This window comes from Gallus gallus, chromosome 5 (assembly GCF_016699485.2).
Source record: "Gallus gallus isolate bGalGal1 chromosome 5, bGalGal1.mat.broiler.GRCg7b, whole genome shotgun sequence".
In the NCBI taxonomy this organism is placed as follows: Eukaryota; Metazoa; Chordata; class Aves; order Galliformes; family Phasianidae; genus Gallus; species Gallus gallus.
In genome coordinates this window covers 7586925-7605206 of record NC_052536.1, presented here as the reverse complement: position 1 = coordinate 7605206, position 18282 = coordinate 7586925, and the positions used below count along the sequence as shown (strand labels likewise).

The following is an 18282-nucleotide window of genomic DNA, read 5'->3' as shown; positions in this document are numbered from 1 at the left end:
GACTGATAGAATGAATAACTCTGAACAAAGCCCAGGCTTTCTTTGATCTTGTCTACTGAAACAACTGAGAGAATTTGTGGAGAGCTGGATCTTGCTGTCATTTTATCTTTTTTTTTTTAGTTAATTAGTTATGCCATACTCGAATGGTCAAATGACAGATTATGTATGTCAGAGAGTGTAAGAATGCGTTTGCAGAGCAGTCAAGGGCAACAAAGCAGCTAGCCATCTCTTAATAGAAAACTGCCTATGTGCAGCTGATGCAAAGATGGATGAAGAGACCCTTTCCATTTCTAGACATCCTACCTGACTTTCAGGTGTTTTTTTGTCTGTTTGCTCTACCAAATTCAGACAGTATGTAAGTAGGAAGATCTTAGCCTTCAGTGGAGTCCTTCAGCTGGGAGGGAGCAATATGCTAAGCCTATCCAAATAAAGTTTTTCAAGTATCCAACAGGTGAATCTCATATTTGGGCAACCTGGAAACTCCATTAATGTTAGTACTTATTTTTATCTTTTTTATCAACAGTAGAATTGAAATGCAGAATTCCTATTCATATTAACACTAGTTATCAAAAATTGAAATATGTTTTCTATTAATATTAAAGAAGGTTTTAGGTCATGTTGCACATTTGCAGTGGGAAAGCAAAGTATTAGAAGCCATTTTCTTCCTTATATAAGCAGACTGGGAACTGAGAAGTACAGTTGCCATTGCTGTGGTACGCAGTCACAGGGGAGTAGGGTGATAGGGCTTTTGCTCCAAGATACATCATTGGCACATCAGAATCATCATGAGGAGGAAATAGAAAATTTCCTTTCACCCTGCAGCAAAGGGAAAAATACACAACCCGGGGTGTAATTCTAATTTGAGCTAGATCGTAACTTCGAGTTCAGTGCTTATTGTCTGAATAACCTGGAGGTGAACATAGTCCTAAATGATGCCGTTTTTCCTCAGATAGTCAAGATATATGATGGAAGGGGTCTCAGCTGCTGATCTGTGCCTCCTCTTTCAGTCTTTAATACACTGGACTCCGCTCTGTTTTTATGTTTAAAGTTCCTCCTTAAAAGTATTTTAACCATATGCAAGAGATTTAGTAACAGAACTTTAAAAAATGTGAAGGAAACCCCCTGAAACTGTATCACCTATCTGGAAGGACAATTCAGGTTATTCCAAGTACCAGTCTGAAGTGACCGAGAGGGTGCTATGTATGGCTTTCTTGCAAGCCTGGCCAAATCCTTAGCACGTCATTCACCCAGGGCTGCCTCCGGTTCGGGCGTGTATTATCTTTTCCAAAGCAGGGAAGAGCAATAGCTCCAGTTTACATGCCACGAAGGATTTTTCCAAATTGTTATTCTCCTTTTCTTTTTTTCCACATGGAAGACAAGTCTGAGACCAGCATAAATTTATTTTTCTTATTTCCTTGTATGGCAAGGAGCGAAGAATCATGAATAATTGCCTAATGTCTAGACTTTACATGCAGTCGTCAGCAGTTGCCTGGCTTTTCTTTCTGTATTGCAAAATTTTGCTAATTTCAGTGAATAGAATTAACAGAAAGAACACAAAGAGAAGCAAAACATATGCGTGGTATGTATGCCACTACCAGATGACTGTAGTCAGCATCCTGGAAACTGTGTGAAATTTTTTCAACTGCTTCATTTTCCAACTGACTCAAATTGCTACCATTTCAGTTGGCTTCTGCCATTTTGTGCACAGTTTCTAGACACGGGGTTCTAAACACCACATATAAAGGGCTTCTCGCATCAGAAGAGCATTGGAGCGAAGGCATATATTAACACCATGACGACGAGGGTCTGGAGCATGCTGTAAATGGATTATCCTCCATTTTGGTTTTCCATCACAAGCAAATAGAGGCCTTTGTGTGGAGAAAAGTCAGGAAAGGAAAAGATCGAGGTGAAAAAAAGAAGTGCATGAGCAGGGCAGAAAGAACAGGTAGCTTAAGAGCAGGATCTTGCCTAAGATGAAGCATGGGCACCATCTGCCAAGGTATTCATTGAAATATAAGGTTTAATTCAACTCACTAAGATATAAATCTACTAAAGTACTTACATATGCGTTTAAGTGTTTCAAATATCTCGCTGAATTGGGGCCTTTAAAAGAAAAGTGAGTTTAGAACAATGAAGAAAAGAAATACTTCCTTCTACAGGTGGAGTTTCAAGTTTCTTGTTACTGTACAAGAGAGTTTTCTGAAATACTTCCAAGGTGAAATAATATATTACTGGAAGTTTGCTTAGGAAAAAAAAAAAAAAAGAAAGAGCTCTTATTTTGTAGATTTCTTACCTGATGGTGCTTGTAGATCACAACTACATTTTTACTGTACCCTAAGCATTAAGATGTCTTTCTTTATTTCTTCCAGAAACGAGAAGGAATCCTCCAGTCTCGACAAATCCAAGAGGAAATAACTGGTAACACTGAGTATGTCAACACCACTTTTGCCAGCAGTGCAGTAATTGAACACAGATGCGTCTCAGAAATTCAAGCATTTGCTGATATTTAGATTTTGGTATTGGGGTCCAGGGAAGATGATGCATCAGCCAGTAATTGTATTTTAGCCTTTGCAAGAGCTGTAAGCATGCATCTAAAAATACAAAAGGGTGTGGAAATACAGAGCTGGGGAACTAAAAACAGGAGACCGAGATAATAGAAAAGAGTGAAGATATTCGAAATCTCTGTATTTTCTATTTACTGTTATTTGCTTCTATAGTTATTGTATTTCTTACTTATTATTGCATTCAAAAGGCCTTTAAACATACAAAAATATGTCTCATTCTTTTACATTGATATTTATTTGCTAAAGGAGAACTAGATTCTTTCGAATGCAATATGACTTTTATTTTTTGAGCCATTTGGACTTTAGGAATGTGAAAAATGATAGTGGTAGTCTCTGTATGTGTCATCTCACCAAGCAATTCATAGCAGAAAAGTCATTCCAAACCAACAGAAAGTAGTAGGAGAATATCCTAGTCCCTAATAGATTGGAGAGAATTCAGACTAATAACTTCTTATTGAACGTTCTAGATTTATTTATGTGCAATATTTATGTGAGAGAGCAACTGGAGCAAAATGCTGTAGTTATTAAGAATGTAGTCCAAGCATTGTCCTGGCTGGAATTGTATTGCAGGTGTTGTGATAAATGCATTTAAGGCAAAGGAAAAGTTTTTCACAAAATCAACATGAAAATGTCGTCTTTACTGAGGCAAGGTATGTTGATTTGGTGGTTCAGCAGTAGGAAACCTGAGAACTGGCCTTCCTATGAGACTTCTGTGAATCCAGGAGATACTATGCTGATTTACTCCAGACTAATCCGAAGTCTCAGCTGGAATAACTTGATGAGGATTTTCTTAATCCCATGAATTTCCTCCAGTTTTCACCAAGCTAAAGATCTGACCACATAGGCTGTTTTATTTTGCAGCACTACGTCTGCAAGTGGATTACATATTTAACTGTTTTGTTTTGTTTTGTTTTGTTTTGTTTTGTTTTGTTTTCCATAGGGCATTTTCAGGAAGACATGGTAAGTTCATTTGATTGTTATCTTCTTAAGTCATCCAAAGAATACATCAGTTCTGGAATGAGTGGTCACTTTGATTAACCTGCAAGGAAGTAGAGGATTTCTAATTGCCCTGGCAAATATATGAATATATCTGCCACAGACTGTTCTGACAGTTAACAAAGGGAGAAAAGCATTAAAATCAGTGTGACCATCTTTAAAGCGCATTTCAGTACTTCTCAGCTTGTGCTAGCTTGCAGGTGCTTTATGGTTTAGCCTCCAGAACATTACTGAAATAGTATTAATGATCATAAGCTCCCAGCATAATATGATACCATATCTTACGGTAAACTCACTGGTGAACATGTTGGCATTCTTGTATCCATTACCTCCTTACACTTTAATGACTTGGGGTCATTCTTCAGCGTATTTCTGTGCCAGTAAGTCTCGTGGTTAGTACTGAGACTGGCCAAATGCCTGGCCAGCACAACACAACCATCTGAGGAGCTTAGATGGACACCCACCAAGAATTCAACATTTGTTTCCTATATTGTCTTAGTTGTTGCCTTACTGCTGAGTTAAGACTGGAGGCATCACATTTTCCCATGATATTTGAGAGCCTTACTTCCTAAAACATCTGCCTTCTACAAATGTTCCTGGATGTACTCTTAGCATGTTTTTTAATTGAGGAATATCGATGTAACTTTTTGTTGAGTTATCACTCATGTGGTTGTCCAAATGACAATTGCTCTTTTTCTTCTTTTTTTCTCCTTCAGAAGGTAACCACAGTACTGTTGTAGTCATTCTACTTTAGGTTGCCTGTCCTCCATTGGACAGTTCCATGTCCTGTTTACATATCAGAATGATCCAAAAAGATCTATGCAAAAGATTTCTTTACAGGTGTAGTTGTAAGTTTGGTGAGGTGGTAAATAACACAGTGTAGCAGTCAGCTGAGCGATATATGCATATTATATATGGCCCCGGGGAAAATCTTCCTCTGTAGTAACTCCAGATGTGAAGTCATATTCTTCTGAACAAAATAAGTTGGTTACTTTAGCTCCCTGCATCTGGCTGTGTAAAGTTCAGTGCATAAATATTCTACTCTTTGCTCATTTTTGAGAAACAGGTTTATTAAGTAGTCCAAATTGTACTTGAAAATAGTGCTTTCTCTTAATAATAGAGAATCAGTTACAAGCAGCCTGAAGCAAGAGAGAAATATGTGAAATATATAGTACTTGGAATACAAAGAGACTATACTGAAACATTTTATTGATTCCATTGACTTAAACAAGTGTGTGCTTAATCAAGTGTTCATCCTGTATTTGGACAAGTGCTTCCAAGTATATTAACATCTCTGTATGTTTTTCAGAAAGAGATGCATTTGACACGCTATTTGACCATGCTCCAGACAAGCTCAACGTAGTAAAGAAGGTTGGAAGGATTCTATTTTAATAAGTACAACGTGTGTCTGCATGCTTGTGTGTGTATTTGTAGTGTGTGTGTATGTATATAATATAAAATAGGCATCATTTGCATACATTAAATACAATTAAACTTTATGCTGAAAACAAAAATAGAGATTCATTATTATAATGTTTCTTTTTGATAGTATTTAGCAACATTAACTTAACTTTGGGACACACAAAAAAAAGAGTTTCTCAAAGTTTCCATCAAAAAGAAGTTCTCACAAAGTGTATGTTGGTTAAAACCCAGCCGGGCTGGTCGAGTTTACTGACACCAAAAAGGTATGCAGTTTACAATTGCCAGTAGCCTGACCTGGAGGATTTGGGCTCCTGTCAGATTTGAGTGAAGCCCAATTACCCATTTCCCTACAATCTGCCACAAGGTATTTTTTTGAAGCTGTTGTATTGTAACAGTGAATTTTTTATTCATATACATCGTGTTTATTTTATTTCAATTTATCATTCTTAAAAAAAAAAAAGTTAAATCTCATAATTCAGTTTTAAAACCTGAAAAAAATAATTGTCCTGCAGTCTCCTTGCTCTTGCAAGTTCTATTCTGAGTGGAGTGTGTACTCTGTGTCTGGAACAGGTGCCCGACTGAATAGACCTTCACTAAACTGTTTTCACGTTTCAGACTCTCATCACGTTTGTGAACAAGCACCTCAACAAATTGAATTTGGAGGTCACTGAACTGGAGACCCAGGTAGGATTTTATAGCTTTTGTTAAAGGAGAGGGTCACTTGTGCTGTGTAATGCACTGTGCCCCCAGCTTTATACAGAAATATAACTGAATTGTTATTGATCAGGCTCTGAAATGTTATTTCAGTGGGAAACCCTTCAGTTTTAAATATATTCGTATGAGGAGAACCCTCACCAATTAAGCAGAGAAATCATAAGGGCAGCAACAGTTTTGTACTTTAATTAGCATAAAAATTAGTTAGCAGATGCTACCTCTTGGGTGCTGCTAAGTGCTGTAAGAAGAACCTGTGCCTGTTTTGATCAGAAGAGGCTCTGTCTGCTTGGTTTGATACAGTTTCAAGATGAACAGTTGTTTCCTGCCTACCTTTACACTGGCAAGTAATCTCATGGGATTACAATGGCTCTATTCAGTGAGATGCATTCTTGAGACAGAAGCTGCTCAAGTGTATAGGCAGCTGTACAGCTGAGCTGCAGGCTTGATTGCGCCACAGAAATAATGTGGTGCGTGGTCATCTTTTCCTGTTCTCAGATGCTAAATTGGCTAGAAAGAAGCTAAAAGAAAAGCTTTATTCTGTGGTATTAAAAAATCCCTATATGAACAATTGCAGCAGGAGGTCAGACAGGAAGGAGGCTACCCACACTAGAAAAAACTGGTGTCTTCACAGCAGGCTTTATGTAGTGTCTTGATGTGTTCTATTAAGAATTTCTGCTTTATTTGAATAACTTTCACTCTGATAGAGGTTTTTTAAAGGTAGAATTGAGTTTAGATGGAAAGGATCTGTAAGGGCTTTCAGAAAAGTGTTACTGTGCTTGCATATTGCATTGTTTAACTTTGGGGAAAAAAGCATGTTGTTCAAACATGCCTAGAAACACCTTAAGCATATAGCCAAAGCAGTACTCCCTAGGGTGAGAGACTGTATTTCTATCAGTTGAAACAAAATAAGCTACCTCAAGGAATGATAGAATCAATTACATTGGAAAAGACCCTTAAGATCAAAAAATGCCATCACTAAACCATGTCCCTTAGCACCACATCCTCTTAGGGATGTGGGAAGTTGACTCCTCCACTTCCCTGATCAGCCTGTTCCAACACCTGGCCATCCTTTCTGTGTAAAAGTTCTTCCTTTTATCCAATTGAAATCTCCCCAACGCAACTTGGGGGCATTTCCTTGTGACTTACCCCTTGTCACCTGAGAAAAGAGACTGACACCCACCTCACTTACAATCTCCCTTCAGGTAATAGTTTGCTTCTGGTATCTCGGAGTTTGATTATGGTAGACTTAATGCCACAGGGTTAAGAGTGAGATGCCTTGAACAAAGTCTCATGAATATTACTATTTTTTAGATAGAGATGAACGTGTAACGTGGAAATTATAATTCTTTATTCCTTTATTTCCTTCAACATACTGAATTTCAGTGTAGTCATCAGACTGCACCTTCGTTCTGCTTTTCTCTGCTTAGAGTGTGTGCTATTTGATAGCTTGAAAAGTGGTTGTTCTGATTTCCTGCAACTAGCCGAATAGAAAACAAAGACACAGATCAAAGTCAATGACCACTGCTTTCTACAGGAACTTTATTCTTTGCGTGTATTCAGAAAACATACTGAGAAATGTCTCTTTTTACAGTTTGCAGATGGTGTGTACTTAGTCCTGCTAATGGGTCTCCTAGAAGGCTATTTTGTTCCTCTTCACAGCTTTTTCTTGACTCCTGATAGTTTTGAACAAAAGGTAATGAGATTTCATTTTTCTCTTCAAAACAAAACAAACAAAACAAAACAAAAACAAAACAAGCAAACAAAAAAAACACCCAAGCAAACATACTTCTTGGTTTTAGGGATGCTACTGACTTTTCTGTATGGGTTCAGTGTTGATAGCTGAAAACCAAAGAGAACAGGGCTGAACTGGTAACCATTTCCAAGCATTTTTTTAATCTCAGTGTTAATGCTTACTCAGAATAAAAGGGAAAATTACATTAATGATAGGGTGTCTAGCAAATATTAACTGATTTTGGCAACCATTGTGTGATGTTGTCATTGAGCCAGCCTTAGTGTTCATTAAAATTACACACAAATTGATGACAGGACTGATTTCTTTGAGCCCAACATCGAAGAATTTGACATTTGAAGTTTCATATTTTTTGAAGGCATAAAGATACATATGTACGATGTATCATTGTAAGACTGACCATTACCCTTATGTTGGTTGCTGTCTAAGCAGTTCAGCTATCTAAGATGCACACTGCGTAAGCTATCATGTTCCAATTTGTAAACTTGGGGGACTGTTTTTTCTATGTGTGATGTTAGTTCACATGCTATTTTTCCTTTACTTTCATATTTCTGAAACACTGGACTGATATATGGAGGCTTTATTTATTTTTTCCTTCCCAGTGTATGGATCTGCAGCTTTAAGTGCATCTTGTTTTGACCTTTTTTAGTATACTGTGTATAGATCATAATAACAACTACCTGTATCATATTTCTAGGTCCTCAATGTATCCTTTGCATTTGAGCTAATGCAAGATGGTGGATTGGAAAAACCAAAGCCCAGACCAGAAGGTATCTATTTTACTTTTTTTGCACCTCTTTAAAAAATCTGTGTTAGAACCAGATCTCATAGGGTTTTATTACAACTAAATAAAGGTTAAAATATTAATGCATTAGAGAAAGTCAAGGCACATTTTAAAGTGCTCAGGTGGCTGAAGGTGAAGGTTTTGTTGCTGTCCTTAGCAGGACCAGGATTCCACTCCTCTTCACTTGTATAAATACAAGATTTAAATCCAGCTTTTCAGGCTTTATATAAGACCCTTGATTCCCTGTGGTATGAGGCACTCATATTGTTTCTGTTGTTCTTGCCATGGAGGAGCTGGATATGCAGCTTGTGCATCTTCCCAATGGTGGCAGCTGGGTGCTGCAGGTTACCTATCGCAATAATTAATGTATGTGTTTTCAAGACACAGTCTTTTCCTACCATAATATTGGATCATTATTTCCTCAGGAATGATAGAAACTGATGCTTAGACTTCTTATGGTAAGGACACTGGAGATTCTGACACAGTGAATCAATTTCTGCTCTGTTCTGCTCTTTTTCCATCCCTCCCAATCTCCAAATTGTGACAACAGCAGTCCTGTGCACAGAATCATGTCTCAGGACTAAGCCTATGCCGCCTATGCATTTAATCTGCATCTACCCAGCCTTCTTCACTTCTTTTGATTGCTTCACAATCATGCTTAACTGCAGCAGTGGTAGCTGTGTCACAAACTTCTATGTTTGAAACAGTCAAAAAGAGAAGAGGAAAACAGTGAAATCTTGAGATCCAAGTAAAACAGAGAATATCTGTGATCCCTTGTTCCCCGTGGAGGTTTAAAATTCTTATGGCATTTAATTTTTGGGGTATTTATTGCTCCAGGGGACAGCTAATTTTTCCAGTATAAATCAAGCCATAAGGATATTTCAGCATATATAAGACATTTCTTGTGCAATTATTGAAATGCTTAATATGAAACTTCCTGCCCAACGTGAATGGAAAAACACTTCTGTTTTATGTGTTGTTACATTGGGCACAATGCCCATACATAAAATTTCCAGTGAGCAAAAGAGCATTGAAAAGAATTTTACCCCAAATGCATAGGCTAAATACTCTTTAAATTCCTACACTGTTTCTCTGAGGTTCTTGGGGAAAAAAAATGCTGAAAAGTGCTTCAGAATATGAAAAACATATTTAGTGGAAAAAAGAATGTGGCTAAATAAATGAGTATGAAAACCAATGATTTTTATGGGGTCAACAGTTTATTTGGCTTGTTTGCAATATAATTGAAAGAGTATTAAAAAGCTTTCCATGACCTTTTACTTTAAAAATGGCCAGAACATTAATCTACTGAGTCTATAACAAATTCATTTGCAGTTTGAGCTTTGCAGATTACCTCTTGGAACGTGCAAATCAAAGCCAAACTGAAGTTCCGCTTTTTGAAAATTGCAACCAGTAAAATGTTATACACGTCAGTCAAACACCATTAGCCATGGAAGTAACTCTTCTTTCTCTGGGAGCACTTTGCTTTTTACTGTGGACCTTTCTCTGGAATTCTCTTCTGATGATGGAGTCATCTGGTAATTTTGCAAAGACTTGTGAATGTATCTCTTCATTCATTTGAAGTTCTGTGTTAGGAAATGAAAGCATTATGCAGCTTGCTTCTGGCATGAAAGAAGAAACTTCCTGAACTATGTACAAACAGTATTAGAAAGTATAACGTGATGTGGTGGGGCAAAATGCCTTTCCTGTAGATTTTGGCATTTTTTCTTCATTCTGTAGCAAGCATTTTTTTATCTGATTTACTACGAATCACAAAACTTTTTGGCCATGATTTCATGACCGTGCATAATCTCATAAAGAAATGTAAGCTTGTCTGTGTTCAACCTTTATCCATGCATGTCATTTTGCCATGTGGCTAATACGTATGCTGCTCCAAAAGTCATGCCTCCTACTTATTTCCATGGAAGCTACAACAGTTACAAAAAGCACAATAACACTATTGGACAGAGAAAATTCTCAGCTGCAGTACACTGTTCTTTAACATAGTCACCACCATTAGCTGTGCATTTTTACCAGTGACAAATAACAGCCTGCATGCTGTGCTTGTAAAAGTCTGCACCAGTGGAGGTGACCGTCTGTCGCCGCTGCTGAAACGCACCACCCACCGCCTCACCGTGCCCACTTCCACTCTTTGGTCTGCCTATACATTCAGCAAGTGTCCTTGAATATCAGTGGGTGAAGATTTTTCCCCTTCAGTGTCAGGCACCATTTTGTCAGAGTACCCCTCTGCTGCCATCTGTCACACGGCAATGGCATGCAACAGAATACTGGTGGAAAGGTTCAACCTCTACTGCCATCCCACCAACATCTGCCTCTGACATTGTGGGTTGATGTAATAACATAGGATACATCACTTTCAGAGCAGCCCCGGTATCTTTAGCCCTTCACAGCATGGTTTGGAACAACATACATAGCTTTGATTGAATTCATTCTTCCAAGTATAACCCCTTCACCATCTGTGAGAAACATCAGTAAAGATGAATATAATGGCAAAACTGGTAAAGTCGTCTGGTGATTACATACACAGTTTAATGGGTTTCCTTGGAAGCTTTGAAAACAGTGGGAATATGCACACCATCAGCTTTACACCTTCATGGCTAGCTCCAAGGACCAAAGTTAGGAGACTGAGTTCCTGTACAGTCGACAAAAAGAAAGGAGCCTTTCTGGTGGGCAATTCCTAAGTCCCTGTTTGAGATTAAATATCCCTTGAAGCACTAATGTAGCCTGCTGCAGTGGTACATGTCAGTTTGTTTTATAGATTTCTTGTGAAATAATATTGACTTTCTCAACAACTTCCCTTGGAAACAGCAGGTATTCATTAGCTTTTTGTTCCGCATGAATCCTTTACTTTAGATGCTGAGTGTCCAAGGACTAATTCAGCCATGTACATCAGCTTACCTAAAGCATTTTCTGAAACATCTTCAAGGGGCACTTATACACCTAGTTTCTTTAAGTCCTTTAGAAGTGTTAGCCTTGCCTCTAATTATCTTGAAGGAAATTGCAGCCCAGTGTCCTGTAATCCATATGTAAGAGAAAAATTGTATTTTTTACTACTTGATAATTTTTTTTGAGATTGATGCATTTTGGCCACAACTAACTGAATGTTTAGTCCTGTCAGTATATGTGAAACTAGGTACAATTTTTATCTTATAGGCCTTGAAAATTTGGTTGCATTTCTACATCAGCAACTTTAGGTATTTGTAACCCTAACTAAAAGTGGTTGACAAAATGGTTTTTGAGTCAGTAGTTTAAAAATTGCTTTATTTATATTTCTACTCTTTTTTTTACTGTCTTTATGATTCTAATGTTTACAGATATTAATCTGAGCAGAAAAAGGGAATAGAAGATTGAGCACTTTTTTCTGAAAACGTTTTGGACTTACCACGTTGCTAATAATTTTTTCCTTGTCTTTTTTTTCTAGATATTGTAAATTGTGACTTGAAATCTACACTGAGAGTACTGTATAACTTGTTTACCAAATACAGGAATGTGGAGTGAAGAATTCATTTGGAACATAAAGAAGTATTAACAAAGAAAACATCATAACTAGCGTATTTTTCACCAATATTCCTCTGCATTGTTATCCTAGAAGGAACTAAACCATTTATCTGAAGAATCTTTAATTGACTTCTCTTGCACAACTTCTTCCATAGTGGGTTTAAAGCTAAGACTATGTAAAACTAATATAAATTATGAAAAAAGTTTGGAGGAAGGTATTTGATATCTTCTGGGAGAATCCATGTCTCAATAATAACTCCATCTCTACAGTTTTGCAGTAGGTGGAGCAGCAATGGAAAAAAAAGATTTATTAACTTTAATTCAAATCAGCTGTTGAAGCCAAACATAGGAAGTTTCTATACTAGGCATCTAATTCAGTGTTTATGAAATACATCTTTTCTAATCTGGGGAGAGGAATAATGCTTTTCTGCCCATGACAAAATATTGCATTCAAATTCTAAGAAATGTGCATATGGAGAAACAGTAAAGTACTATTCCTCACATCAGAGCTGAAAAGAATTGACTTTCTCAATGATTTAACCTAATTAATTTGTATTTTCAGAGCAGTTAGGCTTGAATTTTTTGGGTACAAACTGAAGTGGCTACTTCCTCCTTCAGTCTTATTATAATGTGATAGTCTTCTATAAATATGTATTACTGAGCATTCCACCTACGTACACTTTGCAGCTTGTTCACTTAGTTTTGTTCATGAAGGAGATCTTTTTTTATTGCTTTTTTCCCCAAGTACACATTTTCAGGAGAGCACACCTGTACGACACAGTTTCCGTGTAGTATTTGTATTATTAGTATAGTGTTAGAAAGTTGGCTTATTTTTCTTTTTCCAACTTTTAGTAGTTGGAACATGGAATTGCCAGGTTATAAGTTTAGATTTATTACTAAATATAATTTAGAATCTATCCCTTTGATTGATGTTATGGTGAATGGATTTTGTTGCCTAATGTCCAGCAAAAAAAAAATAATGCTTATTTTCCAGAAACATTCCTCTAGCCTTTCAGCTACAAAAACACTACTTTTATGTAGGTTGCTCTGAAAGTAATATCTCCTATTTATTTCCATGGAAACTACAACCAATACAAAGAGCACAATAACAGAATCACAGAATCACGGTGGTTGGAAGGGACTTCAAGAGATCAAATCCAACCTTGCTGCTAAAGCAGGTAACCCTACAGTAGGTCGCACAGGTAGGCATCCATAACACTATTTGATAGAGAAAATTCACAGCTACAAAACACTATTTTTCAACATAGTCACCACAATTAACTATGCATTTTTACCTGCAATGAACAAGAGCCTGCATGCTGCGCTTGTGAATATCTGCACCAGTGGAGCTGACCCACTGTATCACAGCAGCTATGATGGTGTCATTGCTAAGAAAATGTTGCCCATGCAATCCATCTTTCATCAGCTTGAACTGGTGGAAGTCAGAAGGCACCAAATCCGGGCTATATGGTGGGTGTGGCAGGATGGTCCAACCAATAATGGCAATATGTTCCACAGTCTTCAGACTGGTCTGGTGTCCACAGTTGTCATGTTGCAAGAGAAAGGTTGCCAACTTCTCTGGCCTGACTCTAGATGTTCGAGCCTTCAGCTTAGTCAGTGTGGTGAAGTAGCTGTCAGAGTTGACTGTTTGTTTGAGTTCCAGGAAATCAGGAAGGCTCACCCCTTTCCTATTCCGAAAGACACTGCACATCACTTGACCTGTGTGAACTTCTTCATGAATGGAGAATTCACATGTTGCTACTTCATGGACTGCTGTTTTGACTCTGGCTCATAGTGATGACACCAAATCTTGTCACTGGTAATGATGCAATCCAGGAGACTGTCACCTTCAGCCTCATATTGGTTCACTGGATCCTGACAAAGTTGCATGCAGTGTTCTTTCTGTTCCTCTGTGAGCATTCATAGGACCTAGGTGACACAAGCTTGGTGATACTCTAATGTTGCTATCATCAGTTTCAATGCATTGAAGCCAGCATTTAGCTACCTACACAGTTCCCTGGTCATAATCTGACGACTCTTGTGGATGAGCTGACTGGGACACAAGCACCCAGTGAGTGCCAATTGGTGCTATTTTTTTCCACATGGAAGAATTCAGTTCCCCCACTTTGCTTCATCCGTACTCCCACGTCAGATGCCGTTTTGTCACACTGCCCCTCTGCTGCCATCTATCTTACACAACAAAACATGATGGAATATTAATGGGAAGGTTCAACCTCTACTGCCATCCCACCATCATCTGCCTCTGATGTGTGGCCAACATAATAAAATAGGAGGCATTACTTTTGGAACAACCTTTGTAGATTGAAACTACTCACATCTGCAAAGACTCTGCTACAGTGTGAGGAAGTTTGGCCATTTTTTGTGTCTATAAAGAATATATATATATATATACATTTTTTTTTTTAAATCATGACCAACAATAAGCTGTTACCTGTTTGGTTTCAGCTTATCAAAGACAGAAAAGAGAAATGAGAATTGATTCTTTCCTTAGGCTGCTATCAAGCATCAGTTATGTTTCCATGAAGAAGCTCTAGAGGCTGCCTGACACAAGTATAAATCATCAAAACTGCTGAGAAGTAAACTAAGCATATATTAGACGTCTTCATGTCAGTTTTAGCTGCCTTCTTAAGTGAAGTGTTCCAGTGCACCACAGCTTCTTGGAATGCTGCCTTACACACTAAGGAAAAAAAATCCTGAGGCAAAAATTATTGGAAATTTCTTTATTGTAGAAAGGAGACTTTTGCAAGTCATCCCATTGTGGCAGAACTGCTGTAGGTGAAAGGGCAGGCAATCTGTCAGCTCTTGAGACTGTTCATCTGAAGCAATGCAGTACTGGCAACTACAGTAACTAACAGCTGTATGTTAATTACTGCACAAAGCATAATATTTTTTTCAATTTTCAAGGCTTTTTTTTTAATTAGTGCTTTCCAGTCCAACATCAGCTTAAAGGGAAGGCAGCAATTACATTCTACCTTTGGTGAACAATAGCTAATGTTAAATAACAAGATGCTATTGACTGTGCTGGACGGCCACAGAAATTATTCCGTAAATAAATAAATCTCAGTAAGTATCAGCTTTTGCAAAGGAGAGTCAGTATTTGGTTCCAAGGATAATACCTGGATATTCTCTGAACTCAGAAATTGTGTTCTAAAAGCATTCATCAAAATGTTTGGTTACCTCTATGTTTTTTAACTGAGTTTCTGAAGTTGGAATTACAGAAAGTAACAGTTATTTGCATTTTACACAGGTAAATAACTGGCCATTTTTACCTCTGTGAAAATGAACATATTCATTATATCTTTCATATGCCTGATCTTTCTGAGAAGCTAAACAGAATTAACCAACCATTTTTTTTTGGAGGAACATGAGATGGAGCTTCTCTCATACAAACCAGCAGCAATTTCAACGTAGTTTACTATTTAGCACGTGAGTTTTCTATTTGCAGAGCTAGATTATAGTAATTATGATAGTTCATTAACAAATGTGTGATGTTTTTTCTGCAGATCCTGTTCAATTGAAACACTCTTTCACATCTCAGCAGTGCCATAACGTTTTGATTGTCCTTATTTTCAGGAGTGCACTTTCTGTAAAGAGGAGGTCTATGTATGTAGAGGAGAAAAGGTTAGGAACCATGGAACTGTTTTTTCTTAAACTTGAAAATACATATTCCTGTGCTATATTGATAGAACTTTATTGGAGATTTTGAAGTCTATTCTACCTGTATTTTCAGTCTTTAAAAAAATAACAACATAAAACTGAGATAGAATTGTGGAATCCTGATGCTAAAATGATGCTATGTAGAACCTTGGAAACATTTAACAATGTCCAACCTCTGCACAAATTTCCTTCCTATGTTAAGAATTTATGTAAGTTTAAATTGCTATTTAACCAAGAGAGTCCTACGTAAATATAAACCCATGTGATAATTTTAACACATTCACACAAGTAGTGTATGCTGCCAGGTAGAAGTGGTCACTGCTTATATATAACAATGTAGATTTAAATAGCTATCAGATAAATATGAAATATGAAATAGATTATATCTAATATTTATTGCTTTGATACAGAATATTATAGAGATATAGAGTACTACTGTAGATAGTTGGCTCTTCAACAATTGGTGTAGGCCAACACCTTCCTGCAGGGAAGTAAAATGTTGAGTTAGTTGGGCCATGTTCTGCTGTCATTTATGATGCTTTTATTCTCAGTACACAGGTCTATATTGTCAGTGTGCAAACGGATACAGAATTTCCCTCAGTTTATGTTAGGATAGAGGATGTTTACATTTTAGGTCAGTCCCAGTTTAATTTACAGTTAGTTTAAAATCTGCTTAAATAGATCAAAATCAATAGATTTAACCAATATAAGATACCAGCAGTCACCTGGAGAGGCCCGTTTCACTGATGACTCCAGAGGGAGCCTCTCATCTTGAGGATGCTGTCTCCCACTTTGGCTGGGTTTCTAAACCCAGGCCACAGCCTTAAGATCTCATGGTGATTTCTGAGTGTCGTCCTCCAGACCGGTGTGTTTGGGTGTTGTGCTCTGTCATGTGAAGGCCCACAGGTAGCTGAGCCCACTGAAAACCAGCAGATGTTACCCTGTCTTGAGGAACAAAAAGGCAGTAAACATTTTTCTGATGCTGGGACATCGTGAAACTGCCAAAGGAACTTGAAATTCATCTATTTGCCATCGCAGCGGTGTGGTAGCCAAGTTTGTTTTGTGGCTGAAGGTGGGCATTCCCTCCCTGTCAATGGATTCTGTCAACCGCACAAAACTGGGTTGCTTTTTTGTTTTGTTTTGTTTGTTTGTTTTCAAAAAGGAGCTGTAGATTCTTATAATATGTCAAAAAGTCATCGTTAAAATAATTATCTAGCATCCTACTATTTTAGGGTCAGCTCCCCAGGTTTCTTTCAAAGCTGACTGGCATTAAGTTGCCATCAAGAAGAGGTCCCAGAAAAAAAAGGTATCAAAGGAATCCTTGTGTAATTTCACCTGATACACACATCAGGCTCATGATAGGATTACTCTGTGTTGACAGTGGACCAACTTGCTTGTTGGCACATAAATCAGCGGCATGAGATCAACAGAGCATTTGGTCTCTTCTGTTTATAGAGGGGGTTACGGTATTTGGGAATGGTGTACATTCAAGCAAACTATATCAATTGACCCAAGTGCTACTTGGTTGACCTTTGTTCTTACTCATTTTCATAAAGTATCTTTCAAAATTCGTATCTGTTTAATGTTGCAGACATCTTTCTGCAGCCCATAATGTTGTAAAGCAGAATGGCTTTTAGAAATGATAGAGTTTATTTCATTAGATAAAAAATATATATGATATTTAATACACTATACTTCAGCTTTAGGTCTAATTGCTGTTGTTCATGTCTTATAAATCAGCCATCACACGTGGCCTGTATGTATGTCAAGCATTCAGAAGCAGAACAGTGCCTTGTAGACCTCTTGCAGGATTTTCTGCACTGTTACCTACTAGAGTTTTACCATTTTGCTATGAGAATTAGTGTGGATTTTCTCTTTACAGTTAAAAAACAATTAAAGGCAGAATAAATCCTTTGTAGAAAGCTGTAATTGGTTTAAAGTATGATTTTTGTTTAATTGTATCACAGGAAAAATGAAAATAGTGGCACTAAAATTACAAAGGTAATGCATACCTCAACATACACAGATTTTCCAAAGAGCTTTTGAGTCATTTGACATTTTCTAGGGCTAATGTTTTGTATTTTGATGATACTTTCTGTGTGCCTACTTCTCTTAGTAATAATGAGATATTTTCCTGTATAATAGTTTAATGCTACGCACTCTGCAGCAATGTTAGTGTCATTTAAATACAAGTTTCTAAATTTCAAGTGCAAATTCAAGAAAAAAAAGTGTGCAAAATTCACTTTGCAAGGTATCTCACAATAATGCTTACTTTACATTAATGTGTTCCCTTCAACAGAAGTTAGTAGCTTTCACAGAATATGTTCTATGTACTCTGTAAGTAAGCAACAGTCCATTGCTCATATTTCCTGTGGCTTTCTTCTGAAACCTTTGTTATCATGCACAATAAAATATCACCTGAAAATCAACAGTTGTTGTTTCGGGGCTGAAGTATGTGACATGTATGGGAAGAAACCTGAGGAAGGCTGGATGGTTTCATGTTCTTATAGCTTCCAGACCTCTCTATGCATCCAACCTATTCTCAGTTACATCCCTGTGGGTGTACTCGGTGTTTATTATTATTTTCTGTGGAGGCCGGTGACAGCTGAAAGTGGGTTGGCAGAAACAGCCATGTAAACATATGCTTGAATGGATTAACAGCAGCAGGTCAGGAAAATGCCATATTTAACTCAAAACAGCAAAGCGTGCCTTTGCTTTGATATTGCTGTGTTGAGCTCTTTAGTTGGGATTTTGCAGCTGGTTATAGTGTAGAATTTTGCGAGGTAATTTTGTCGACTTCAAATTGAACAGAATGTTTGTGGAATGTTAAAACGGTCAAAATGAACTTGTGCATTTCA

The 18282-nt window shown here is 37.4% G+C and overlaps 1 protein-coding gene across 8 annotated transcripts in view; it reads left to right on the top strand.

The window, feature by feature from the left end:
* The window catches only part of PARVA (parvin alpha), a 62082-nt gene extending 44229 nt beyond the window's left edge, over nucleotides 1-17853 (top strand). For 6 of the 8 annotated variants that reach the window (XM_015286436.4, XM_046942255.1, XM_046942258.1 and 3 more), the window contains 7 exons: nucleotides 2370-2428; nucleotides 3505-3524; nucleotides 4870-4931; nucleotides 5598-5666; nucleotides 7288-7389; nucleotides 8144-8216; nucleotides 11670-17853. In XM_015286436.4, coding sequence (XP_015141922.1) covers nucleotides 2370-2428; nucleotides 3505-3524; nucleotides 4870-4931; nucleotides 5598-5666; nucleotides 7288-7389; nucleotides 8144-8216; nucleotides 11670-11746 — 462 coding nt within the window. In that variant the 3' untranslated portion in view covers nucleotides 11747-17853. Of the gene's footprint in view, nucleotides 1-2369; nucleotides 2429-3504; nucleotides 3525-4869; nucleotides 4932-5597; nucleotides 5667-7287; nucleotides 7390-8143; nucleotides 8217-8655; nucleotides 8689-9562; nucleotides 9672-11669 lie in introns of those variants that run through there. The other 2 variants (XM_025151217.3, XM_040702137.2) reach the window with 2 other exon arrangements.
* Nucleotides 17854-18282: the final 429 nt, after the last annotated feature.